The 26,653-nt window shown below is 41.1% G+C and overlaps 1 protein-coding gene across 2 annotated transcripts in view; it reads right to left on the reverse strand.

The window, feature by feature from the left end:
* The window catches only part of CCDC168 (coiled-coil domain containing 168), a 42,220-nt gene continuing 15,567 nt past the window's right edge, over nucleotides 1–26,653 (reverse strand). For both annotated transcript variants that reach the window (XM_025000164.2, XM_015473930.3), the window contains one exon: nucleotides 1–25,310. In XM_025000164.2, the coding sequence (XP_024855932.1) occupies nucleotides 86–25,310 (25,225 nt within the window). In that variant the 3' untranslated portion in view covers nucleotides 1–85. The remainder of the gene's footprint in view (nucleotides 25,311–26,653) is intronic.

Genomic DNA, 26,653 nt, shown 5'->3' on the forward strand with positions numbered 1-26,653 from the left:
TGACTGAATACGATTTTATTTTGCAAAGAATATCATCTTAGCAACCAGCTGTCCTCTCTAGATGAATCTTGAAATGGTAATATTTTTAATGAAGTAAGCTGAAGGACTCTAACAGTGATCCCAACAACTTTTTCGATGAGTTCCATATACCGTAAGAAGTTGAAATCTTGGCCACTAGGGGAACTCTGAAGTTTCTCTTCCTTAAAGTTTTGGGGGGAATAGTCCAGCGAATGGTTTGGGGTATAATCTCCAGTGAGTCTGCTGGTATACAGGCATAAAAAAATGGCTGGTTTTGTTTTTTTTCAGAATGGAAGCTGATACTCTCTTGATGAGGTTTTGCTGCTGATTTGTATTTACTTGGGAAATAATCCAGTCTTTCTGATTCATAATCCCTTACATTCTTCCTTCTTGTGTGTTTCTCTTTACTCTTTGTATAACTCTCATCACATTCCCAAGGCATGTTGTTCTTTCTAAAGAAGTCCAATTTGGCCTTCCTTATATCTCTGCTTTCTGAATGCCTGTGAGGTCTGCCTTGGCTTTTTGCAAGATGTAATTTAATATTGGATTCTGTTAAGGGAACTAAATAATTTTTCCCGCTTACTGTAGTCTGTGAAAGCATCTCCCCATTGAAAGAAATGGAAGATGATACAGATGGAACCTCAATGATATTTAAGGAGCTGTGACACCACAGGTCAGGAGGCTGCATTTTGGGGGACCATCCACATTTCCTGCTTTTGTGGTATTCATGAGATGATGGTGTCATTTTGGAGGACGATCTATATTTCCTGCTTCTGTGGGATTCATAAGAAGGCGGTGTAATACTGGAGGACGACCTGTGTGTCCTGCTTTTATGGGATTCATAAGAATGGGGTGTCACAATTGACGAGTGTTGTCGATGACCTCTAATATGATGGGAACCGAAAGCTTCACTATAAAGTGGTTTCAAACCCATTTTGACTTTCTTCTTCTTGTAGAGATTTTCCACAGGTATGCCTTTCTGTAATTCAAATAGAATACCCTCTGCTTCCTGCCTTAAATAAGGGGTGGCATCTAAAAAGATACAGTCTTCACTCTCAAGTACATCATGAGCTGAGCTTTCCTCCGAGTTACCTGAATTCTCGATATCTGTCTGACTGTCAGTAAAATCTTCAAAATTCTGAATTGAATGGGAACCACCTGCATCCTGAGCCTTTTTCTGAATCTTTAAATCAACAGATTCATATGTACTTGTTTCTTGAAACCATACATGACATTGTTTATCTTTTTCTGGAGTCACACGAGATTTTAACTTAGAAAGAGCCGTGGTATCTTTCTGCACTGTGCCGTGTTGATCAGGGTCAGGGGCACACACCTGGGTAGGTGCCAAGAAATTTCTGACTAATGATGAGTTTTCATGGAAACTTTGTTTTTTGAAAGGGATATGTTCTAATGGTTGTGTATTAATGGAATGACCGCCACTTTCCCCACTGCTGTCTACTTTTTTACATATTGCAATTGTCTGTAATTTAAGACTATGTTTGGGAAATGCAATTGGCTTAGGGAACATCCTTGCATCTGGAGAACCCAGGAGAAAACGAAGGTATTTGTATTGTAAGTCAAGATCTATCTGATGAAGAGAGTTTTCCTCAAAAAGTAACAAAACTCTGTTTTTTCGTTTTGGTACTTTGACCACAGAATGAACACATTTAGATACAGGTTTCCTTCCATCCTGAGCACTGGCCATTGTGGAAGATTCCCTTACAATTCTGGGAAAGGCTTTCATTTGAATCTCCAGTGTCTTCTTAGAAAAGTGTATGAGGAGTTTGTTTTTCTCTCCTACTGAGCAGTTCTGGAGAATATGAGGCAATGTTTTCTCTCTAGCGGAAGTCAATGAAGGTGCTCCACTTTCCAGCGCTTTCACCCTCCTTAACTTTGTAACGTTCACTGCCTCTTCACTGCCTCTTGAAACATTAACAATCAGTGACTTCATACAATCGACAGGAGGTGAGTCTTTTTCATATTTGTGTTTTAGGTTAAATTCTATAGTATCAATCCCTTCCAGAGGCAAAAAGAACATTTGTTTAGGTCTTGGATAGAGCTTCCAACTGTTATGTTTTGAAATAGCCAATTTTTGATAAAAGCTGAACCTTTGAAAGGATTGTTTTACCACCTCTGGTATCAAATTCAGTCTTATTTCAGGTGCTTTTGACTCTAAATGATGCGTGAGCTTGATTTTTTCTTTGCAAGTAAAATTTTCTAAAATAGGTTTTGGCCGCAATTCAGGATGTATCATCATGGATAGTGTACTCGGACCCCTTGTGAAACGTTGTGACTTCCAACCATCAGGTTTATTGTCTTTTACTTTTTCAAGGTTTTTAGGAAAAAAGTTGTTTTGAATCATGCTTTTTATCTGGGATTCAAGAACATTTTTAATTGCTTCACAAATAGGAATCATAATTCCCGCACTTGGACTATATCCCACTGTTTTTCTCTCATTACCTTTAGCTTGGGGTTGAATAGGCACAATTCCTAGAGAAGTTTCTAGTTGCTGGACCTTTTGCATGGCTGTGTCCTGTACACGTTCACTCTGATCCCTATGATCGAGTGGCGAGGCACACCCCGTGGTATCAACGAGTTGAGTCTCATCTTGTGGTTCTTCTACCTTTGGAGGAGAACTGTTCATATTTAGGGTGCTTTTCATGTGAGTTTCCACATTTTCCACATTTGTAGACATGATTAGACACCCTGTAGGTGTTTCAGTGGGTTTTGGTGCCTTTCCTTGCTCCATCATAATCAAGTCAGGTTCTTTTATGATTGTCGCAACATTTTCCTTTGGATCTTTAGACGTGATTAAACACGCTGTAGGAGTTTCAGTGGGTTTTGGTGCCTTTTCCTGGTGGATCGTAAGCATGTCAGGTTCTTTAACAATCCTTTCCACATTTTCCTTTGGATCTTCAGACATGATTACACACTCTGTAGGTATTTTAATGGGTTTTCGTGCTTTTTTTTGTCCAACTTTAAGGAAGTCAGGTTCTTTTACGATCTTTTCCACATTTTCCTTTGGATCTTCAGACAAGATCTGACTCCCTGTAGGAGTTTCAATGAGTTTTGGTGCTTTTTTTTGCTGGATCGTAAGCATGTCAGGTTCTTTAACAATCTTTTCCACATTTTTCTTTGAATCTTTAGACATGATTAGATACTCTGTGGGTGTTTCAGTGGGTTTTGGTGCCTCTTCTTGTTCAACTGTAAGCAAGTCAGGTTCTTTTATGATCCTTTCTGCATTTTCTTTTGGATCAGACATGATTAGACACCCTGTAGGTGTTTCAGTGGGTTTTGGCGCCTCTTCTTGTTCAACCATAAGCAAGTCAGGTTCTTTTACGATCCTTTCCACATTTTCCTTTGGATCTTCAGACATGATTAGACACTCTGTAGGAGTTTCAGTGGGTTTTGGTGCCTTTTCTTGTTCAACCATAAGCGAGTCAGGTTCTTCTGTGATCCATTCCACACATTCCTCTGTATCTTCAGACATGACTAGACACTCCCTAGGTTTTTTAATGGGTTTTGGTGCCTTTTCTTGTTCAACCATAAGCAGATCAAGTTCTTTCACAATCTTTTCCACATTTTCCTTTGGATCTTCAGACATGATTTGACTCCCTGTAGGAGTTTCAGTGGGTTTTGGTGCCTTTTCCTGCTGGATCATAAGCATGTCAGGTTGTTTACCAATCTTTTCCACATTTTCCTTTGGATCTTCAGACATGATTAGACTCCCTGTAGGAGTTTCAGTGGGTTTTGGTGCCTTTTCTTGCTGGATCATAAACATGTCAGGTTCTTTCACAATCCTTTCCACATTTTTCTTTGGATCTTCAGACATGATTAGACACCCTGTAGCAGTTTCAGTGGGTTTTGGTGTCTTTTCTTGTTCAACCATAAGCGAGTCAGGTTCTTTTATGATCCATTCCACACTTTCCTTTGTATCTTCAGACATGACTAGACACTCTCTAGGTTTTTTAATGGGTTTTGGTGCCTTTTCTTGTTCAACCATAAGCAGATCAAGTTCTTTCACAATCTTTTCCACATTTTCCTTTGGATCTTCAGACATGATTAGACTCCCTGTAGGAGTTTCAGTGGGTTTTGGTGCCTTTTCTTGTTCAACTGTAAGCAAGTCAGGTTCTTTTATGATCCTTTCTGCATTTTCTTTTGGATCAGACATGATTAGACACCCTGTAGGTGTTTCAGTGGGTTTTGGTGCCTCTTCTTGTTCAACCATAAGGAAGTCAGTTTCTTTTACAATCCTTTCCACATTTTCTTTTGGATCTTTAGACATGATTAGACAGTCTGTGGGTATTTCAGTGGGTTTTGGTGCCTTTTCTTGTTTGATCATAAGCACATCAGGTTCTTTTATGATCCTTGAGATATCCTGGTCTGGAACAACCCTTTCGATTGTTTGTGGAGCTAAATTTTTATTTATCTCTCTGCTGAGGTTTGCTTCTGATTTGATGTTAGGAAGTTTGTGCATTTGTTGTTTGTCTACCATGAAGGGCTGGGAATCCTGTGGAATTGTGTTTGTAAAATTCCGGTTCTCTTCTTTCACAATGCTTGAACTGTCCATCTTCATAGTTTCACTAGTATTTGGTGATTTCTTCTGGAATTCTGAAATACGGGTTCTCTTTACACTTTCTAGGTTTGTCTGAGATTTTACTGGGTCTTTAGTCTGAGATGGACTCACTGTGTAAATAGAAAGACTTCTGATAAATATTTCTGAGGCATCTCCTCTTCTCAAAGCTATTTTCTTTGATTTGTTAAAGTTATACTCTAATTTCTTTCGATTGCTTGGAGTACCTCGTCCCGTGTCGCCTAGAATCTGTGGAATTGGATGTTTTCGGATTTTCATATTTAAATATTGGGGGCCCAATTCTCTTTTCAAGTCTGCTATTGTTAATCTGCCTTTCTGGCCTCCTAATTTGGGAGAAAGAGGAATGTAGGCATAAAATGAATCCAGAGCATGTTTTTGAAGCATTTTTTGTAGTTGAATGTTATGTTTTGCACTGGACACTTCTCGTTCCTTTTTATGTTTTTGTTTGATTGGGCATCTGTTTGCCATGGGAGCGATTACCTGAGTCTTAATTTGAGGTTCCTGTGCCTTTAGAGATGCAGTGTTCAGGTTCACTGTATTGCTTGTGTCCATTTTTATTGTCTCCTCCTCCAGATTAACAATGGTGAGTTTGTGCATTTCTATTTTGTCCTCTTCTAGATGGACAGCTATGTTTGTATCTATTTTTAATATCCCTTCTTTCATGTCTAACTTTTTTTGCTCCAGATTTCCAGTAGAGCCAGTGTCAGTTTCGTTTTTTCCCCCCACATCTCCAGATTGAAGTGGAAAAGTCCAGGAGGAAACAGACTTCTGAAGTGGTTCTAGATTGTGTGACTCTTTATCTGGAACAAGCAATGTCTGCTCCTTTTTTCCTCTTTGGGCATCAAACTCTGTCATACCCATTTGTATTCCTGGTAGCATATGTATTTCAGGGCATGCTGTAGTTTGCTTGCGCACATCTATTTCCAATGATGTCCTTTGCTTTACATGTTGTAGTGGAATTTTCAGAGAAAGACTAGAATCCACTCTGGTCTTTTGTCCACTCCCAGACTGCAGCACCACTTGCTTTTTCATGACAATTTCTTGATCTGCATTTTGGAGTGCATCTGACTCTGTGATATTTATTTCCTCAAGGGGTTCCTTTATCTGTGGTGCTAACACTTTGGGAGGGGACATTTCATTTGTTTTTCCATTGTTTTGTCTATCTTCTTCTGGCTTATCAAGTTTACATAGATCTGTAGATGCTGGAGATGCTTGTGATAAAGCTTCTTGTTGGTGGTGGACATCTTGCTTTGAAGCAGAAAATCCTTCTGAACCGACAGGGGAGCCAAGTGTGGCATATATTTCCTTGGATAGTTTCCTTGGCAGTGAAACTAGAACGTGAGGACTTATTTTATGATTTAAGTTACTCATTATTTCTGTTTCTTTCTTCAGGCTTTCAATTTTAGTGAGATCCATCATGGGGAAGGAAAGAATTGTAGCCAAAGTTTCTGGTTTGTAATTTTCTTGCTGAGCCTCTGACCCTGCAAAGAAACATTCCAGCCTTTTCCCACTTTTTATAGTACCATACCCTGTGACATAAAAGTCCTCCTGCTGTGAATTTGAAAGTAACTGACTCACATCTCCTTCAGATTTGACTTGTAGAGGTTCCCTCCTTTGCTGTACACTGATCACAAAGTTTGATGTCCACTGTTGTATGGCGTCTTCTGGCACCGAGCATTCTGCGTTTTTAACAATTTCCCTCTCACCAGCAGCTGATTCTCTAATTGCTGTTTTCTGGGTATCTGATGTTTCTTGGAGATTTTGCTGTGACCCAGAGGATCCTGTGATTTCTGGTGTGTCTTTGTCTGTTTTGCTCCCTAAATCTAAATAAAGAGGTGCAGAAGGGATAGAAACAAAAGTCCTTGTCACGACCATACTTGGTTCATCTTTATCTTTGTGTACTTTTCCCCCTGGCTCTTTAATAACATTCAGCACAAATTTCTTTGTACTAAGGACATCTGGAATTGGTGAAATCGCTGATTTTTTGTGATGGGTCCGTAGCCTCATATCTACATTTTTCACATCAAGCTTTTTTTCTTTCTCTGACATACATTGTTTTCTTTTTGTTACATCACCACTAATTCCCTTTGCATCTGTTCTCTTCTTCGCATCTGATAATGCTGAAATCATTTGTGGAAGTAGAGAGGGTTTTTTAATTCCAAGCTTTCCTTCATCTACTTGTGTACCTTTGTCCAATTTAGGCTTAGTTGGAGGGGCAGCAAGATAAATATTTCTTACCACCTTACCAGGTGGTTTACCTTGAGTTTCCTGTTTCTTTTGCTTTGTCCCTCCAAGGTTCAGATACAGTTCTGATCTGTGGAGTGTATATGAAGAAGGTGATTTCTTGGACTTCAAAATTATATATCTGGTGTGTGTCACACCTCTCCTATCTACTGATTTTTCTCTGTCCCTATCTTCTTTCTCAGGAATAGGTTGTTCCTCATTTTGAACATCTTTCCTGGAATCATCACTAATTGAATATGTATGTATCATTTGCCCTGCCTTTGATATTCTCCCCAAAACAGACCTTCTATGTGCTAGCATTTCATCATCAACTTGTACTTCTTTATCCAACTTGAGGGCACAGATAGATGGTGATGAAATAGAAAATTTGGTCAGGTTTTGACCATCTTTTGTGATATCATCACTAATTGAATATGTATGTGCTGTTTCCTCTGCATACACTATTCTCCCCAAAACAGGCCATCTAAGAGCTAGCATTTCATCATTGACTTGTACTTCTTTATCCAGCTTGAGGGCAGAGAGATATGGTGATGAAGCAGAAAATTTGGTCAGGTTTTGACCATTTTTTGTGGTATCACCATGAATTGAACCCCTATGTACTATTTCCCCTGCATATGGAATTCTCCCCAAGGCAGACGTTCTACGTGCTAGCATTTCATCGTCAACTTGTACTTCTTTATCTGGTTTGAGGGTAGGAAGAGATGATGATGAAGTAGAAAATTTAGTCAGGTTTTGAACATCTTTCATGGTATTACCACTCATTGTCTCTGTATGTACTATTTCCCCTGCATATGAAATTCTCTCCAAGGCAGACCTGCTACGTGCTAGCATTTCGTCATTGACTTGAACTTCTTTATCCAATTTGAAGGCAGAAAGAGATGGTGATGAAGCAGAAAATTTGGTCAGGTTTTGACCATCTTTTGTGATATCACTACTAATTGAATCTGTATGTCCTGTTTCCCCTGCATATGATAGTCTTCCCAAGACAGACCTTCCACGTGCTAGCATTTCATCATTGACTTGAACTTCTTTATCCAATTTGTGGGCAGAAAAAGATGGTGACAAAACAGAAAATTTGGTCAAGTTTTGATCATTTTTTGTGATATCACCACTAATTGAATCTGCATATGCTATTTCCCCTGCATATGATAGTCTTCCCAAGACAGACCTTCCACGTGCTAGCATTTCGTCATCAACTTGAACTTCTTTATCCAGTTTGTGGGCGGGAAGAGATGGTGATGAAGCAGAAAATTTGGTCAAGTTTTGACCATTTTTTGTGATATCACCACTAATTAAATCTGTATGTCCTCTTTCCCCTGCATATGATAGTCTTGCCAAGACAGACCTTCTGTATGCTAGCATTTCGTCATCAACTTGAACTTCTTTATCCAATTTGAAGGTGGGGAGAAATGGTGATAAAGCAGAAATTTTGGTCAGGTTTTGACCATCTTTCATGGTATCACCACTAATTGAATCTCTGTGTACTGTTTCCCCTGCATATGCTATTCTCCCCAAGACAGACCTTCCACGTGCTAGCATTTCATCATTGACTTGAACTTCTTTATCCAATTTGGGGGCAGAGTGATATGGTGATGAAGCTGAAAATTTGGTGAGGCTTTGACCATCTTTTGGAACTGAACTGAACTGAACTGTGATGTCACTACTAAGTGAATCTCTGTGTACTATTTCCCTTGGATATGAAATTCTCCTCAAGATAGACCTTGTATGTGCTAGCATTTCATCATTGACTTGTACTTCTATATCCAACTTGAGGGCAGGGAGAAATGGTGATGAAGTAGATTTGGTCAGGTTTTGAGCATCTTCCGGGGTATCACCAGTAGTTGTGTCTGTATATAATTTCCCTCCAGATGATACTCTCTGCAAAATAGACCTTGCATGTGCTAGCATTTCATCATCAACTTGTACTTCTTTATCCAATTTGAGGGCAGAGAGAGATGGGGATAAAGTAGAAAATTTGGTCAGAACCATACCTGGTTCATCTTTACTTTCCTGCATCTCCTTTCCTTGATGTTTGGGAGACACAAAGTTTCTTCTTTCTACTCCGTCCTCTTTCTTGTTCCGGGGCAAATATTTTTCTTTGCGGGGACTAATGACAGTATCACTCGCCATTGACTCTACATGGATCACTTCCTCAGAACTTGATGACTTCTGGAAGTTTACTGGGGGAAAAGAGGACCTTGGTAGCATTGACATGCCCTCTTCTCTTATGCTGGTGTTTTCATCAAGGTGAAGAGAAGCAGATAGAGAAGCACAGGTCTCAGTTTGCATGGCATCATCTGGCTCCTGTTTATCTTTCCAAACCTTCCCTTTAGTTTTTCCCTGAAGGTCAGTTAGATTGTGTGTAAGTACAATAGGTGATTCTGCTTGTGGGGGAGGCAATTTTGTGATTCTTATCATGTACCTGTCTCCTTCTGGTGTATCAGATTTAAGATATGGTAGAGTCAGTAAAGAAGTACAGATGTTTTTCAATCTTGTAGCTAGTTCACTGTCCTCTCTCTGTACCATTTTCTTTTGCTTTTTCATTTTGCACCGTGATTCTTTGGTATCATATCTATGTGAAAGTGGTAATTCTTTTGCCTTCTGATGCACAGATATTGGAAGCACTCTGTCTTCATTACCTGTTTTGAGTCTAGCTTTGTTTTTTAACAAATAACCATCAAATGACTTAGCATCTGCTTTTGTGTTTAGATTGAGTGGATCAAAAATCTTCAGTGGTGGAAAACAGGATTGTGTTATTCTTTCTGTATCTTTCTTTTCATTTCTGCTAGTGTCTCGTCTCAGGTAAGATGGAGAAGGTAAGGAGGCACGAGTTTCCCTCAGAGCCATTCCCAGCTCACCATTGGCATCCTGCATTTCCTTCCCTTGCTCTTTGACATTCAAAGGCAGTCTGCTTCTACTGAGTAAATGTGTAAGTGGGGATGTTTGGGCTTCCACAGCTGTGATTTTGGGGTGTGTTCTATCTTTCTCATCTTTTCTTTTTACTCTGATCTCTGTCTCTTTATACAACACACGTCCGTTAGCTCTTACTGTTATATTACACGAGCTAATACCTTGACTGAAATCTGCATGTCTGATTTTCCCTGTACCTGATGACTCAAGGAGCTGAAATGGTGGAGAGAATCCCGGGACTGCAGGCAAGTGTTTGTCTTCTTTGATTCCTGCATCCAGTCTACGGTCTGATGGAGAAGGCAAGGAAGGACGAGTTTTTGTTGGAGTCACACCAGGGTCTCCTGTTCTCCCCCGCCCCTGTTCTGCGCTCTCCTCCATGCTTGGCTGCGCTTCCTTTCTTCTGCTCAGAGCATCGTGCTTGGAGACACGGAACACATGAGGCGGGGATGATGTCTTTGCTTTGAAATTTGAGCCACTGGCATGCACCGAGCCTCTCACAACTATTGCGTGTGCTCTGTCCCTTTCTGTTGGTGGTGGATATTGTTTTTCTTTCTTTCTATCAGTTGACTTTAGAGGCGCTTTCTGTACTGAAGGCCGTGAGGCTTGGATCTTGAGATGTGGCACAGAGTGCCTTAGGACCGGACCACCTTTGTCTTCTTTTATTGTGTCAGATTGAAGATGAGCTGAAGAAGTGACAAAAGGGCAGATTTTGCTCAGAATCACAACTGTGTCCCTTCTCCCTTTCTGCTCCCGTTTCACTTGCTCCTTAATGCTCACTTGCAGTTTCTTTGCTTGGAGCATACGGAAAAGTGGGGATTTCCTTACCTTCAAAGCTAAGGACTTGGGATGCATTGGATCCCTCACAAAAATATTTGCTTTATCCTTTTCTTCCTGCATCATGTATTTTGTTCTTTTTGAATCACTTGAGATCTCACTCAGAGGTGACACTGTATATTTTAACTCCTGTGCATCTGATGACTTCCTGCGCCATAACGGTGGAAGACAGGATTTGAGAGCTCCTTGCTTCTCTTTCTTGCCTTTGTTTAATGTAAACTGAGGTAGACAAAGTCCTGTCAGGACCTCATCTAGTTCACTTTTTCTTTCCTGTGCATGTCCCAGGTTTTCTCTTCTGTTGGTTGGTTCATCTCTAGTCTGGGGGCTGTGGCTCCCAGGGTCACTGGGAACACGTGGAAGTGGGAACTCCTTTGCCTTGGAACTTGTTTCTTTGGAGTGCTTCATATAATTCATATTGGCTGTTTCTCCTTGATCCTGTCCTTTCTGGGGCATAAATTCCTTTGCTGCTTGTACACTGCTTATGATACCTCTCTCAGTTGAGTCTCGATTTGCTTTTTTCACTACATCTGATGATTTCTGGTGGGGTAGTTCTGAACAAGAGTATCTTGTTACTTTAGCTCTGTCATCTGCTTCTATTATTCTTGTATTCAAGTTAAAAGAAGTGGCAGGTCTGGAAGTACAGATCAAAATCACACTTGGTTCACGAATTCTTTGTATCTTGTTCTTTTGCTCTTTGACGTCCAGCTGGATTTCCTGTAAAAGTGGTGAATTCTTTTTCTTCCAAAGTAGGACTTTTTCCATATTAACTCTCTTCTCTTCTTCCTGTATTGTATGTTTTTTAGCTTTGTTAACCCTGTTTGAAACAGACTTTTCATATGCTATGTTTTCCATATCTGATGACTCCTGGAGTTTGGGTTGTAGAAAACAGGATCTTGTTTTTCTTAGCATGACTGCTTCTCCTTCCCTTCTTGTGTCCACTTCAGAGTAAGGTGGAGAAGAGCTGCAAACACAAGACTGTCTCTGAATCCCAAAATGTTTACCTTTATCTTGCCGTATCTCTTCCTCTTTTTCTTTGATGTTCAACTGCAATTCTTGGGCAACTGGAGACTGGTTCACCTCCAGAGGCATTCTTTGGGGATGCCTTACCTCTTTCAAAGCCATGTCCACTCTGTCTTCATTTTCCTGTGACATATATTTTGATCTTGCTATATTGCTTAAAATATCATCAGCTGGCTCCTTACATGTTATCATTGCATCTGACAGTTCCTGGAAGGTCAGTGATGGAGGGCAGAACCATGATACTGTTTGTGATGCCGCTTCTTTTACTCCAGGACCCTGCTCCAGGTGAGAAGAAGATGGAATGGACGCATGGGGCTTATTCAGAACTACATTTCCGTTACTTTCATCTTCCTGCATCATTTTCTCTTGCTCTTTATTGTTCCACTGTGGTTCATTTCCATGTGGTGTGTGTTTGAAAAGTTTTTTCTTTCTTTTAAAAGTGGGCCTTTTGCAGTTCCTTTTATCTTTCACATATACTATATTGTCTCCATCTTCCCTCTTTTGCTGTGGGAAATGTTTTGATTCTATTATGTTGCTTAAACTCTCTCTATTAATTGACTCTGCAAATGACGCTTTCCTGATATTTGATGTTGCCTGGAGCTTTAGTGGTGGAAGGCAGTTCTGTGGTATTCTTGACGTATCTCTTTCTCCTTTTGTTCTTGAGTTCAAATCAAGAGGTGAGAGAGATGGTACAGAAGTAAACAAGTTTGTCAGTTTCACACCTGATATACCTTTGCCTATCTGCCCCTCGCTCTCTTGTTTTACAATTTTCAACTGCCCTGGCAATTCCTTTTCACTGAGCATGTGTGATCGTGATGGTTTCTTTGCCTTCAAGGTAATGTTGGGATTCATTGTTCCTTTCACATTGACTCCTTTTATTCTAATCTTCCTCGGCAGTTCTGGTCTGTTGCCTGGGCCACCGTAGTCAGTGGTATTAAATACATTTGAAAATATCAATTTCTCCAAAGTCCTTTGGGTGGGTACCATGTCTTTCTCAACTCCTTGTTTTAGGTCATTCTTCTGTCTTTTATTTTCAGGCAAAGGAGGGATATGGATAGAAAGAGAATGTGAAAAAAATCCAGGTAGACATACCTCTTTTTGTACTTTTTTTTGACATGCTTTACCTAAGTGCACCTTCTTTCTAACACTTAGCTTGGGGGAGCTAACATTTGTTATTGAATCAATTATCTGCTCCCCATCCAATAATTTCTTTCCTTTCGGCAACGAGACATTCTGATATTTTGCAGTTTCACTGGATGATTCCAAAGGTGGCCTTGTATTTTGTCTCGTCATTTGCGTTGGAGGAGCTGAGGGTACAGTCCATTCCAGGCCACACTCACGTTGAGTATTTAGTTGTTCTTTAGAAATCAAGTCTAATCCTTTTGTCCTGCTCGACACATTACCTACTTCTGATAATGCTTCCTTCGTCTGAGGCGTTAAATGTGGCAGGAGCCAGGGATTGTTTTGAGGGTAAGATATATGCTCAGAGGGAATTCTCAGGGAGGGAAATTTCTCAGAGGGAATCAGTAGGTGCTGCTGCTTTTGTTCCACACTGGGTAAGTTTTGTCCTTTTTCACTTTTTTGTGTATATCCAAAAATAACATCCATTCCTTTTAATGCTTCCTTAGCCTGTGGAGTTGAATATTCAGAATGCATCTTACTTGTGTCATCAAACTTTACTTCTTGCACTGAGATATTAGTTTGGTGGAGACCTGCTTGGGAGTGAGATGTGGACTTTTGAAGGGTCTCAGACATCCATTTCTCTTGCTGGTCTCCTTTTCCTGTAATATGTGAACCAAATCCTTCTGTACTTGGAGTATACTCCACAGTGCTAACTACTTCTTCCGATACTGTCTTTTCATATGGCATCTTACTTTGAAATAATATATCTCTTGAAGGATCAGAAGCAAGATTTGGCCAAATACATTGTACACATTCTGGTTGCTCTTCTGTTCTTGCAACAGGTAAGCCAATTCCTTCTGTATTTGAATTGTGGTGCCTTGGACTATCTACTTCCTTTGCTGCTTTCATTATTCCTGGTAATTTAATCTGAAATATATTCATCATAGAATGAGAAAGAGATGTTGGGAGAGTCTTGCATGTACCTTCCTGTTGATGTTCTTTTCTTCTTCCTGAGCACGGAGGTTGATCCACTGGAATATCTGCTGTGTTTGATGCTTTCTGGACCACTGGACTCAAAACTGCTGAACTCATTCCTTTGGCTGAGATTTCTTTCTTTTGCCTTTCAAGATGGAGTTGATACAATATACAAGAGGAAATGAATTCCAGAAGATTTCCTTTCTTCTGGTTAGAACTGTTTCGCTGCTCTGTCCTCCCTTTTTCAGAACAGTTTATTTTCTGTTCATTTGATGTTAATAGAAGGTTCGTTAACTTTGGCATCTCGGTTTCCCATAGATTGACACCTGAAACAACAGGGATGCTAACACTTTCCTTCCATGTTGCATTTCCTGCCTCTCTCACATGAAGTTCCCCACTGGGGAAAGATGTTGAATCCAGGAGACGTTCCGGAATGGGATCTGGTTTCACGTCTCCAATCTCCACCGCAGGTGTATATTGCCGGGCTTCTGCATTTGCACAGAGAAACGTCTGTCCTTTTGAACCTTGTAAGGTATCAGTTTCTCTTAAGCCATCTCTTCCCAGTTGATTTGGAATGGTATTTTCCAAATGAGGGGTTTCCGTAATGGAGTACAAAGTAGGCTCCACCAGTGTCCTTGAATTACTTCCTTCTTTCAGCAGATCCTGTTCCTTGCAAGTCTTCTCTTGAGAAGCATCTGACTCTGGAAGACACATATTCTGTCCTTTTGAACTTAAAGAAATATCTGTTTTCTCAGATATTTCCGTCCTCTGTGGAGTTGACACTGGAGATTGGGCCTTGTCTCTGTCTCCCTCCTTTACTCCCAGGGCGATGAGGCGTTGGCGTTTTGTGTGTAATCTAAGTCTTGAGATGTCAAACGTAGTGAAGCAGCTTTCTCTCTTTGGTGAAGGTTGATCAGGATGTGCTTCTCTTTTCAAATTTACTGTGTATTTGACATGGGTGGGGCTCTTCTTCAGATGCTGTCTCATCATGAATTGATGTCTACATTGTGGGAAGAGGTCCAGTGAAGCAACTTGGCAATTTTCTTTTTGCTCTCTGATACATTGTCTCTGGGTTTTCATATTTCTGGATTTGGCACTCTTAGCAAGGGACTGTGAAAATGCTATTTGTCTTGTGTTCAGCAATTTCTTCGGCCTTGGTGGCTTGCCTTTCTCCCTTTCCGCTTCCATCAACTCTTGAATTTGAGGTGGAATAGACCCAGGGTCACAAATAGTTTTCAGAGAGAATTCTACCTCAGTTTTATCTTGCTGGAACCCTGGCTTCTGCTTCTTGGTGTTAAACCTTGTTTCCTTTTCGTGGCTTTGGGTTCCATGCCCTGCTGTGTTATACATCAGGGAAACAAATGGTTTCCTTGCCTTCGATTTTACCCGTTCAGCAGGCACAGTGCTTTCTACACCTGCTGCTTTCGCATTAGCTTGATGGTTTAGGATTCGGGGGTAAGGAGGTGTATAGGCATAAGCAGAGTTCTGGATGTTTCCTGAGACACGTGGTTCTTGCTGTTTCTTTTGCAGAAACTCAAATGACTGGGTATATTGTGAAGGTGTTCCAGACAAGACCTGTTGTTCACACTCTTTTTCCTCCATACCTTTTGCTTTCTTTAGGGCATTTCTCTTTTCAGAAGATTCTTCATAGCTACCCGAGGTGTTAGGTGACTGCTCCATTTTTATATGTGGTGGAATAGATGGAGAAGCATCTGTAGATTTTAGGTCTGTGTTTAACACAGCTTTCTCTCTCTGTGTGTCTATCTCCCGTTCTTTGTTAATGCTTAAAGCAGCAGGACCTGCAGCATTAAGTGACTGTAAAATCACTCTGTCTTCGACTGGCAACTGCATGTGTGTTGGCTGTACAGGATTAAACCCTGATATTCTGTCTGCCTCAGTTTGGAATCTGCTTTGCCTTCTAATGTTGGAGGTATCCACTTCCAAGTAAGTGGCATTTGTACACATATCAGTCACACTTTTACCTGAGTGCATCTCTTTCATTTTGGTTTCTATGCTGGATCTAAGTCTTGTCCTCTGTTTTGTGGCAGATTGCCTACTGATTTTAAATAGCTGTGAAATGAGTGGCTCCTTTTTTTTCATCACTGAACATTTGCGTTTTGGTATGATTTTCTCTTGCACTGTGTTTATCTGGCTTTCAGAGTCAGATAAAACAGGCATGAATAAATCGACAGGCCCCAGGAGAACTGTGGCTAAGTTTTTGTCCAGCTCTGCCTTTTTCTCTGTAACAAAATCACCTAGATTTTTGTGAAGTGTTCTATGGTTATCCAGACTGTCCCTTGCTGCTGTATCAGATGAGAGTTTATCAGTCACTAACGTGGGTGGTGGACTCTTAGCTCCCTCACTGGCATGGAATAATGTCTCTCTCGCACCTTCATCCCACTGCTTCTCTCCTGCCTTGGTCTTAGCTTTGTGGTTTTTCTCTCTATGGCTTCCGGTAAGATACCTCGTGCTATTAAGCTCCTGTAAAACTGGTAGCTTCCCTGCCTCCAGAGTTACCTGCTTGAGACTCATTGTACTTTTCTTGCCTACAGCCTCTACTGCATGACTCTGGCTCTCAGGTTCAGATGAGTCAAGGCTGGAGAAACCTAAAGGCTTTAAGACTGTTCCTAGTAAGTCACTCTGACTCCTTGCCTTTTTCTTGAAAATGGGACTATCTTGTTTCCTCCTAGGATTTCCATCCCAGACACCATCACAGTGTAAGGAACCAGTCTCTGATTTCCTAGATTCTGGAAATGGGATCTTTAGATCTGCCTTGTGTTGGATTTCCTCTTGAGTATGAAGACCTTTCTTCAGTGTTTGGACTCGAATTAAAGTCATCACGCTTTTAGAGACAGGCTTTAAAATAGTTTTTCTAATGTGTTCTTCTTGCCTCATGTTTTGTGCCGCACAAGACAGATTCCAAGTACTTCTACCTTTTGAACTATTCAGTTTAGGTTTTGATTTGCAAGGGCCAAGATTTTTTACATGTTGAGGAGTGAAACGGAAATGTTGGCTCTCATGCAGAACTGATTCTGCTGATATTTCTGGGACATTTTCCTCTTCTTTCTCATGTGGCACACTCACCCTCCCTGTGTTGCTGGATCTGCTTTGTGTATCAATCAAATTGGCCTCCCATGCTTCCCCAAGACTCAGTGATTTCTCTAGCTCTGGGCAGGTGTGGTTATGTGTTTGTACTCTTGGTTGATCTGTCCCTGTTGTGGGTGTGCTATCAATTTCAATATCTATCTTATTATCCGTTGAAACAGGTGTGAGAGATGAAAATGCATCAGTTATACTTTTATGTTGTTGCCTGTCTTTTATCACAGACTTTAAATAACATTCCTGTTTCTTTTTACAGTACTGATGACCATGCTCAGTGATATTAAGCGCCTGTGAAAAAAGAGGCCTCTTTGCCTTCATGGTTATATATCTGGGACCCATAAGATCTTTCTGTTCTGGAAATTTTAGTGCTTTTTTCTGCCTTCTAGATTCAGACAAAACAGATGTTGTGGATATTGTTAGTAAATCTCTTTGCAACTCTTTATGTTTCTTGACAATAGAACCACTCACTTTCCTTCTAGAGCTTTCATTACATGAATCTCCAAGCACTGAGATCCCTGACTTGGGAAGTGGGATATTTTGATCAGCTGTGTATTCTGTTACTTTTTGAGTTTTTATGTCTTTCTCTTCTTCAGGTTGTAGGGGAGCTGGACTGGAAGCATCCAGCCTCCTTGTGGGAGTCCTAAACACTTCCTCATCAATTAAAAGACCGTTGAATATCGCTTTCCCTCTTTTTACACATGAAATCTTTTCACTTTTTCTATGCAGTATGTTTGTATATGGTGGGATGTTCTTCACCTTTTCAGTTTGAAATGGAATTATCAGAGAACAGGTAGACTCCAATATATTTTCTGGAACTAGTGTTTGTTGCTGCATGTCTTGCTCTGTAATAAGCATATTTTCATCTTTTCTACTTTCTGTATTGAATGAAACTTCCTTGCCCTCTCTTTCATTTTGCTGTCTTGACTGAGATGTGGTGCCTAAGGCGCTGCACCTTTTACACAGTCTTTTCCTGTCCTCTGGTTTTATACTGATTTCGACTGGGTCTTTCTTGGCTTTCCGTTTTTTATGTGTTTTGGTGGCAGGTGAAACAGGTGTAGGTGAAAAAGAAGTATTCATAAATATATTTGACATACTCTGAGATAACTCTTTGGCCATGTTATCAAAGGTGTAGACCAGTTCCTTTCCATGGCTGGGGGCACTGGGACTAGTGGTACCAGTTGTCTTCCAAACTGATGCCATCTGGGCTTCCCCAGTTCGAGACGTAGGGATCAATGCTACATTTCTCAACCCTTTAATTTCAGATGAATCCGGCCTGGAGATACCGAAAGACTGTAGGGCTCTCCCTTGTAAATCTGTTTGTAATTCTTTCTTTCCCTCTGGACTAGAACCAGCAAGTTCCTTTGTTGGGTCTGTTTCAGACAGGACGTCACTTGATGCTTTAACAGCTAAAGATTCGCCGAGTGATTTCTCTGTCACTGGAGATAAAATCCTTGACCTCTGTGTTTTTGTCCTTTTTGGTGCCTTCTCAGATGGAAGTGAATTCAGAATAGAGGAAGACACAGAACGCAAGACAGTTTGTGTGAAAAATGTTTGTTGTTGCAGCTCCTCCGCTATGGTTTGTGATTCTGGGATTTTCCCCCTTGCTGAATACTTCTGTTTGAGATCTGATTTCACAAAGCGAGCCTCCTTCATATGATGAGCACGGGAAGTGAGGTGCTGGAAATTCCGAGGCGCTGCTTCTCCACTGTGGCCTTTGAGTTCCTTCCTGACGTTTTCCCTCTTGGCCCTAGAATAGGGACACCAGGCTCCCCTTCCATCTGACCAGTGTCCTTGCTGTTGTATCTCAGGATGGAACCTCGTCTTCCCCGGCATGTCCGTCTCTACTTTGGTCCTGTTATGCACCTTCATGTCCAGTGAAACCGACTTGGGAGAGGAAGTGGCCTTTGGCGTGGTGGCTGCCAGTGACTGACCTTGTTTCCTCACAGTTTTGAACTTGCCTTCAAATTGCCTACCACGGCTTGGCGCACCACGTTTTGTGACATTTAATGTCTTGGAAATCGGTGTCTTCTTTGCCTTCAAAGTGATACATTTGGGACTCATTTTATTTATCTTGTCTGTAAGTTCTGAGTGGTTTCTCTCTCTTTTCGACACAGGTAAAGCAAGTGTGGCTGCATCCCAGAACTCCTGCATTGTTGCCAGCAATTCTTGGGTTCCTCCTTCCTTTCTCTCTGCAGTAACATCTTCTAGCGCCCCAGAGGATTTTATCTCAATCAAAAACTCAATGATCTGTGATCGCAGGGTTTTCGAAGGGAGGGTTTTCAGACAGCCATTCCCAGGGATGTTAAATATCTGTGACATTGGTGCCTTTCTTGCCTTCATAATAACACACTTGGGACTCATTTTACTTCTTAAGGCTCTACATGTAAATGTCTTTCTCCCCTGTTTAGGTTCAGGGGGATCAGGTGTGGCAGTAGCTGAAGACTCAGGGACAGGTGCTTGTAGATATTTTTTAAACTCTGACTTTTCCTCTTTACCATGATCATCCAGTTCTCCTGTGCAGCTCTCATCACTTTGGATGTCACATTTCACTGTATCAATTACAACTTGACCGGTTAGTGATTCGTTCGACTTTAGAAGAGGAAGGTTTGAACTCGCTGACCACATTGTGCCGTTTTGTGTCTGCTGGCTTCTCTTTGGCTGTGTTGTCTGCACTGGATCTTCAGGCTGTATGTGCTGGGGGATGTCCTGTTTGGTAGAAAACAGAGTTTCCCCACATCCTTTGTTTCCTGGTTTGTGAAGCTCAAGCTCCTTCGTCTGGTCTGAACAGAGTATGAAATGTTGGCTGTGCTGTGAAATTACTTTTAGTAACATCTCCTGTTCACTTTCTTCATTTTGAAGATCACCTTCTTCGGGGTCATCTGGAGTCACATTCCCTTCGTGTGGGGGTATATTTTGCTTTACTTGCTCAGAACTGAGTCTTTTTTCTCCTAACATGTCTTTTTGCCCTTCTCGGTCACTATACCTATTAATGGCAGGGATGATGTTCAGGAGGGAGTCCCTGCCGTCTGCCATTTTTGTGCCCTGACCCACCTGTCCCATTTTGGTGGTCAAGTTATATCCCAGTTCTTTCCTGCGATTTCGTCTAGCACCACCCTTGATATTGAGCATGTGTGAAATGGGTGGTTTCTTTGCTTTTAAAATTCCATCTTTGGGGTTCATCAGGATTTTCGTGTCTGAATATTGTTTGAAGTTTCTCTTGCCTTTGGATAGAGATAAAGCAGCCATGCAGAAATCTAAAGTCACTTTCTCTTCCTTTTCAGGACCACCAGCTTGTTCCTTTTGATGGTTTGCCTCAGATGCAACACCACCTTCTCTTGCAGAAAATATTTTTTCATCAAACTTTGCTTCTCCTGATGTTGGAGGAAAAAACCTAGCATCGCTCTCTAGCTTTCTCAGTGGAAATGGATCCAATGTTGGGCATGAAGCAGAGCTCAAAATACGCTCTGCAAAATGTGTTTGTGGTTGTACCTGGATATTTATACTTCCTATCTGTTTCTGCCCCTCATCTGATTTGATAAGGTCATGATCTTCCTCCTGATATATACTGAGTATGAAGCTTTGGCCACTCTCTGGAATTGGTAAATCTTGTTCCCCTGCACCCTCCTCCTTCCTGTCTTTCACACTGTTAGGTAAACTACTCATATCGATAGAAGCTGGGCGACATACTTTTCTTTCATTGGGTGATTTCTCTTGCATTTGCGTATGATCGAGTCTTGTTATCCTTTGTGTATCTGTCTCCATATTTAATCCGATGTTCATTTTGGTGTTTAGCAAAACAGGCACCCTGGAGAGAATGACAGGTGAACACACATCTCCTTTGTTTTTATTTTGCTGTAAATTCTTCATTTGAAAATTGCATTGCAATGCCTTTCTCTGCCTGCCAGGGAGCATACGCAGAGTGGATAGGTTTTGTTCTCTCATAGCTCTGTATCTACGACTCACTGTTTGCTTTCTTGACAGTTTTAGTGTGTTTTTCTGTCTTTGAGATTTAGAAATGGAGGTGTCAATGGAATCAGAATACTGCAGGAAGGTCACTTGCAAACTTTCTGGTAATGCTGAATTTTTATCCACAGAATAAGAACCTCGTTCCCTTGTGAGGTTTCCACCAGAGGCTACACCACTCTCTGTTGGAATGTTCAAAAGTTTCACAGGTGATGAGTTCCCTGCTTCGGGAGGTAGAACCTCCAGACCCTCAGGGGCTGTTAGATCATCTTCTGGTTTGTTGGTCTTCAGGAGTTCCTTAGCTTCTTGAGGACCCATCTGGACATCAGTCTGCAAAGCAGCTTCTTTAAAGCATGTTTGGTGCTGTTTATCTTGCTCCTGTGTTAAACAGTGTAGGCCTGCATCTGGTTTGGCAAAGTGAGTCTCCTTTCCTCGACATCCATTGATCCAGAGGTACTGGGTATGCTGTGGAGCCGTTATTAGCAAAGTCTTTTGCTCCTTTTCCTCTACATCTTGTCCTTTTTCTTCTCCGTCACAGAGTGCATTACTCTCATCAAAAAAATCAACATACAGTGGTCTTTCTTCAACGGCTAGACCCCGGAGCTTTGCTTGAACACGGCAGAAGCTCTTTGTCTCCCCTTGTAACCTGCTATGCACAGGACAGTAAAGGGTGTTTAGAAATTCATATTCCAGTCCATTAGCTTGGCCGATCTTTTCAAACTTGGCCTTAAAGTCAGATTCCAGTTTCTTTCTTTGATGACCTGTGATATCACACATTTGTGAAATGGACGGCTTCAATGCCTTCATAGGTACAGACTTGGAGTTCACTCTACATTCTATGTGTGAAAATCTTACTCTAGTTTTCTTCACTTTAGAATGAGATAAGACAGGCATGTGGTAATTAAAAGTCTTTGGGAACACTGCTGGTAAATCTTCGGGTCGTTCTGCCTTCATTGCTGCAAAACAGTAACCTGTTTCCCTGGTATCACTTCCATCATCTGGTACATCACTTTCTCTTGTTTGGTTTAAAGGGTCTCCAATCAGTGATTTTTCTGATGTGGGAGGAGATATCTCAGAATCATCTTCAGTGCGTCTTAAATCTGTGGGTGCTATCAGGCTTTTCTCCATATTTTCAACATGAACTGGACCTGTTGTGGCCATGTGAATAGACTCTGCCATGATTTTTGCAAATGTGATAGGTTGTTGCATTTCTTTCATGGATTTGAGCTCTTTCTCTGGATCTTCATCCGATCTGAGGTTCCAGTGATCCTCAAGGACTGCTTCTGGTGAAGCTTCCTGATCCCCACTCACTTCCTCCTGCAACCCAGCTGCTTCTAGTGTGTTTCCAGAGTCACTTCCTTTATTAATATCTAAATAGTCTTCTTCTCTTTCAGCTTCTGATGTCTCTCGTTTTAGTTCGGTATGACTGTGATTCCTTACATTTAATCTGCTGTGCATTCTAACATGGGGCAAAATAGACAGACAAGGGTCAGTAACATTCAGAAGCATATCTGCCATCGTTTTATCTTGAAGTATGTGTTTAATCATGATTTTGAAATTGCTTCTTAATCTTCTGTGACATTTTGGTGGCTTTTTTACTTTCATAATTACACATTTGAAACCAAGTACATTTGTGGTTCCTGGTATTTTTTTTCTGATTTTCTTCCTTTTCAAATTTGATAATGGAGGCGTATGCCTATGGAAAGACCCCAGGGCAACTTCAGGTAAAACTCCTTCTAAGTCCTGCTTTTCTTCTGCAATCTGAGCATCCAGGAACTTCTCAGGGCTTCCACCCAAAGGGACACCACATTCTGTTGATTCAGTTAAAACTGGCAAGCTCTCGAACATGGTGAGAGGATGCACTGGGTCTGCAGTTTCCCTGCCTGTAGCTCTGTCTGTGCTTTGCTTCACCTCAACTTGAAATGGATCCATCATGGGGCGTGGGTTAGTCTCCATAGTCGTCTCTGTAGAGAGAGTTTGTGGGTAAACATCGAGGTCTTTATTTTGAGTGGTTTGACCTTTTGAACTACTCTGTCCTGGTTCCAGTTTGATATACGTGGGCTTCTGCTGTAGTCGTGGGCTGAGCCTGAAGCCTGGCGTTTGCTGCAAAGCTGCTTCTTGTGGAGCCTGTTCTTCCTCTCTGTTGTCTTCTTGTGGTTTTTTAACTAGACAGTTCTTCTCAAAGGAAAAATACATTTTCCTGTCATCTGGTATTTTGTCTGGCTTTACTGCTGAAAAACTAAGTCCTATTTCTGATGTATCCATCTTGGTTTTTAATCCACTCTGCATTTTCATATGAGGTGGTAAAGAAAGGGCAGTGTGAGTGGCTTCGTGAAACGCAGCAGATATTCTTTCATCTTGCATATTGTTAATGTTGCTTCTAGTGTTGCTTTCGAGTTCCTCACTTGCACTTATGTCATCTTCTTCCATCACGTGAGCTCTTAATGCATTTTTTTCCTTCTCAGTTACATCTTCTGGCCTCTCCTGAATTTCTACACCTGTTGGTTGTCCACTGCTTTTATGCTTTTCGGTTCCTAGGGGAACGAACAAGTTGACATCAGAAGACTCCAGAACAATTTCAAGATCTTTTCTGTCTGTATTCCCCCGTGAGAAGCACCTTTGCATTTCTGATATACTCGTTGATAACTCCTCTCTGCTTGAAAGGGCAGGATTTGAATTCTCTGTACCTTGTAGGTCCTCCCATGTTTTCATGTTTCTGTCTGACTCCATCTGGGGAGAGGAAACACATTTCTGCAAAGGTTCTGATATGGCTTCTTCTAAAGGTGTCTCTTGCCTTGCCACAGGCAGGTCAGATGTTGTTTCGCTATCTGGGGCACAAGACTCTGCAATATCCATTTCCTTTGGATCTTCAAGAGACTCTCTATTCATCCAGTTTGTTTCTGTTAATGAAGGACAAGGTGCTTTCTGTTGATAAGTATTGACCATGAAAGACTGTTCTAGCTGAGATGGAATTTCTTGTGAAATGTTTTCTAGTTCTTTATTGTTTCTGCCATGCTGCTCTTCATTTTCAGTACTCCCCATGGTTCTTTCTTCCTCAACAGACCCTATGTAATTAACTTTCTCTGCACATAGTGACTGATCTGGTTTAGGCAGAAAATCTCTACATTCTGTTAAACCTGGAGTGAATTTTGCTTGTCTTTTTCTGTAATACTTCCTAATATAAGGAGGGACAAGCTTGAAAGCATATGTAAAATGCAACGCTATACCTGATAAACCTTTTCTTTGATGTAACTCTTTCTTCTTAGTTTTATGTTCATATCTTAACTGGCTGCACTCTGAAGTATGACATGCTGTGGTCTGAAATACCTGTGAAGCTGGTGTTTTCTTTGACTTCTGAGGTGGATCTTTGAGGCTAAGTTCACTTTTACTGCGTGATGTTTTTCTTCTGTTTTTCTGCCTGGTCATGAGAGGCAGCGAGCCATATGCCGGAGACTGGTTTAATGTTGAGGAAGCAATTTGTTTCTGGCCCTCACTCTTAACATGCTCTAGTTGTGGCATCACTTTATCAACTGAATTTGGGCTCGGAGGTATAACCAGATGTCTGGCATCCTTTAAAATAGTGTTTTGCCCTGGGATAAAGTATTTACTCTTGTTTGACTCTTCAGACCAGACAGAATCCTGGGTCTCATATGAGTGTTTTGTATCAGACCCTAGGCCCTTGACTGAATCTTGAGTCTCAATAGACTGTGGAACTTGGACCAGATGTTGGCACCTATCCATGTCTGCGGTCTGGAAGGAGTCTTGGGTGCTGCTAGTAAGTGGTTCCCTCACCAAATCTTGAGGCAGAGCAAAGTATCTGGCCTCACTCTCAGGCTGCCTGTTGACTGATGCCTGATTGTTAAAAAATTGCTGGGCTTTACCAGTAAATTGGGCTTTGGAAAATCCTTGACTCTGAGTAGCCTTTTGTCTGGAAAAAGAAGCTTGTGCTTGGGGAGAAGGGTCCATTGTAGCAGAATGTTGATTCTGAATCAAGGGCTCTAGAGAGATTGAGTACAGAGAGGTAGTTTTATTCTCTAATGTGGCTTTGGATTTTGGAGCGCTTTGATTTCTCACATTTTCTTCCAGAAGTCTGACTTGGTCTCTAGAAAGAAACAGATGGGCAGGAGGGCATGGTGCCACATCTAGATCTTCACTTTCTATAATGATTCTTGAAGTTCTTGAAAAGTTAAAGTCAGAAGAAAATGTCCTATTTTTACTTTTGTTACTTTTCATTATGGAAAATAATTTCTTTGATGAAAACTGTATTGTTTCATGTTCATTTTTAGGGCACCCGCTACACCTTAGCAAAATTTCCTGTACTTCCGAATGAAATAGTGACAAAGATGATGATCTAGTCCCATTTGAAGATGTCATATGACTTTCACTAAAGTGACTTACTCGAAATCTACTTTCACTGGTACTTGCCCGTGGTGGTTCATCTGGTGGTGGAACGCTGTCTTCAAAGTACTCTTCATTTCCTTCAGATGTAATTGATGAAGCAATTGTTCTCTCTGAATAGTTATCAACTCTGAAATATAAGAAAACAGTGAGTCAGTTGTCACTGAGGACCTATTTCATATAAGAACTCTCTTTGAAATTTAAGGAAATCCAATATAGTATATGAAAACATAGTTAAATGTAGAGATAAGCTGGGAAGTCATTATCCACATTACAAAATAATTCATTACCTAGTTACATTCATTCAATAAATCAATCCACTGACAAAGTGAAGTAAGTTATTTTCATATCTAGGAGAACGAGGGATTTTTTTCCCACAAAAATCTGTCCAAAAGTCTACTTTTGACTGTCTATTTTGACAAAGTTGCAGATTAAGATTATATCCTTTTACAAGGAATATCAGTTTCTGTTCTCTGTATGACAGTTTTGACAAGAATGAAAACATCCTTATGGAAATTTAAGAGGTACAACAGAACAGTGCCCAATGTCATAAACTATAGCTTTATATAAGTCCTAATTGTTTAACAGCTGTTTGTTTTTGATCAAGAGAGAAGCCTACATTTTAGGGTAATGCTTCTCAATATAATTTTGGTTAAAATAATTATCACGGAAGAGGGCGAGAGAACATGAAGATGGTTGAATGGCATCACCAATTCAATGGACATGAACTTGAGCAAACTCTGGGAGATGGTAAGGGACAGGGAGGCCTGGTGTGCTGCAGTCCATGGGGTCACAAAGAGTTGGACGCGAATTGGTGACTGAATAACAACAACTGATCACAGAGGGCTTCCCAGGTGGCTCAGAGGTAAAGAATCTACCTGCAAATGCAAGAGACTCGGGTTGGCTCCATGGGTCAGGAAGAGCCCCTGGAGAAGGAAATGGCAATCCACTCCAGGATTCTTGCCTGGAGAATTCCATGAACAGAGGAGCCTGGTGGGCTACAGTCCATAGCATTGCAGAGTTGGACGTGACTTAGTGACTAAAGAGCAGCAGCAAATGGTCATGGAAGTGGACCTTCCAGCATCCTTTCTACCTCAAATGATTAGGCTTGGTCTAGCAATGGGGAAACAGTGGAAACAGTGTCAGACTTTATTTTTTGGGGCTCCAAAATCACTGCAGATGGTGACTGCAGCCCTGAAATTAAAAGACGCTTACTCCTTGGAAGGAAAGTTATGACCAACCTAGATAGCATATTCAAAAGCAGAGACATTACTTTACCAACAAAGGTTCGTCTAGTCAAGGCTATGGTTTTTCCTGTGGTCATGTATGGATGTGAGAGTTGGACTGTGAAGAAGGCTGAGCGCCTAAGAATTGATGCTTTTGAACTGTGGTGTTGGAGAAGACTCTTGAGAGTCCCTTGGACTGCAAGGAGATCCAACCAGTCCATTCTGAAGGAGATTAGCCCTGGGATTT

This window comes from Bos taurus, chromosome 12 (genome assembly GCF_002263795.3).
Source record: "Bos taurus isolate L1 Dominette 01449 registration number 42190680 breed Hereford chromosome 12, ARS-UCD2.0, whole genome shotgun sequence".
Classification (NCBI taxonomy): Eukaryota; Metazoa; Chordata; class Mammalia; order Artiodactyla; family Bovidae; genus Bos; species Bos taurus.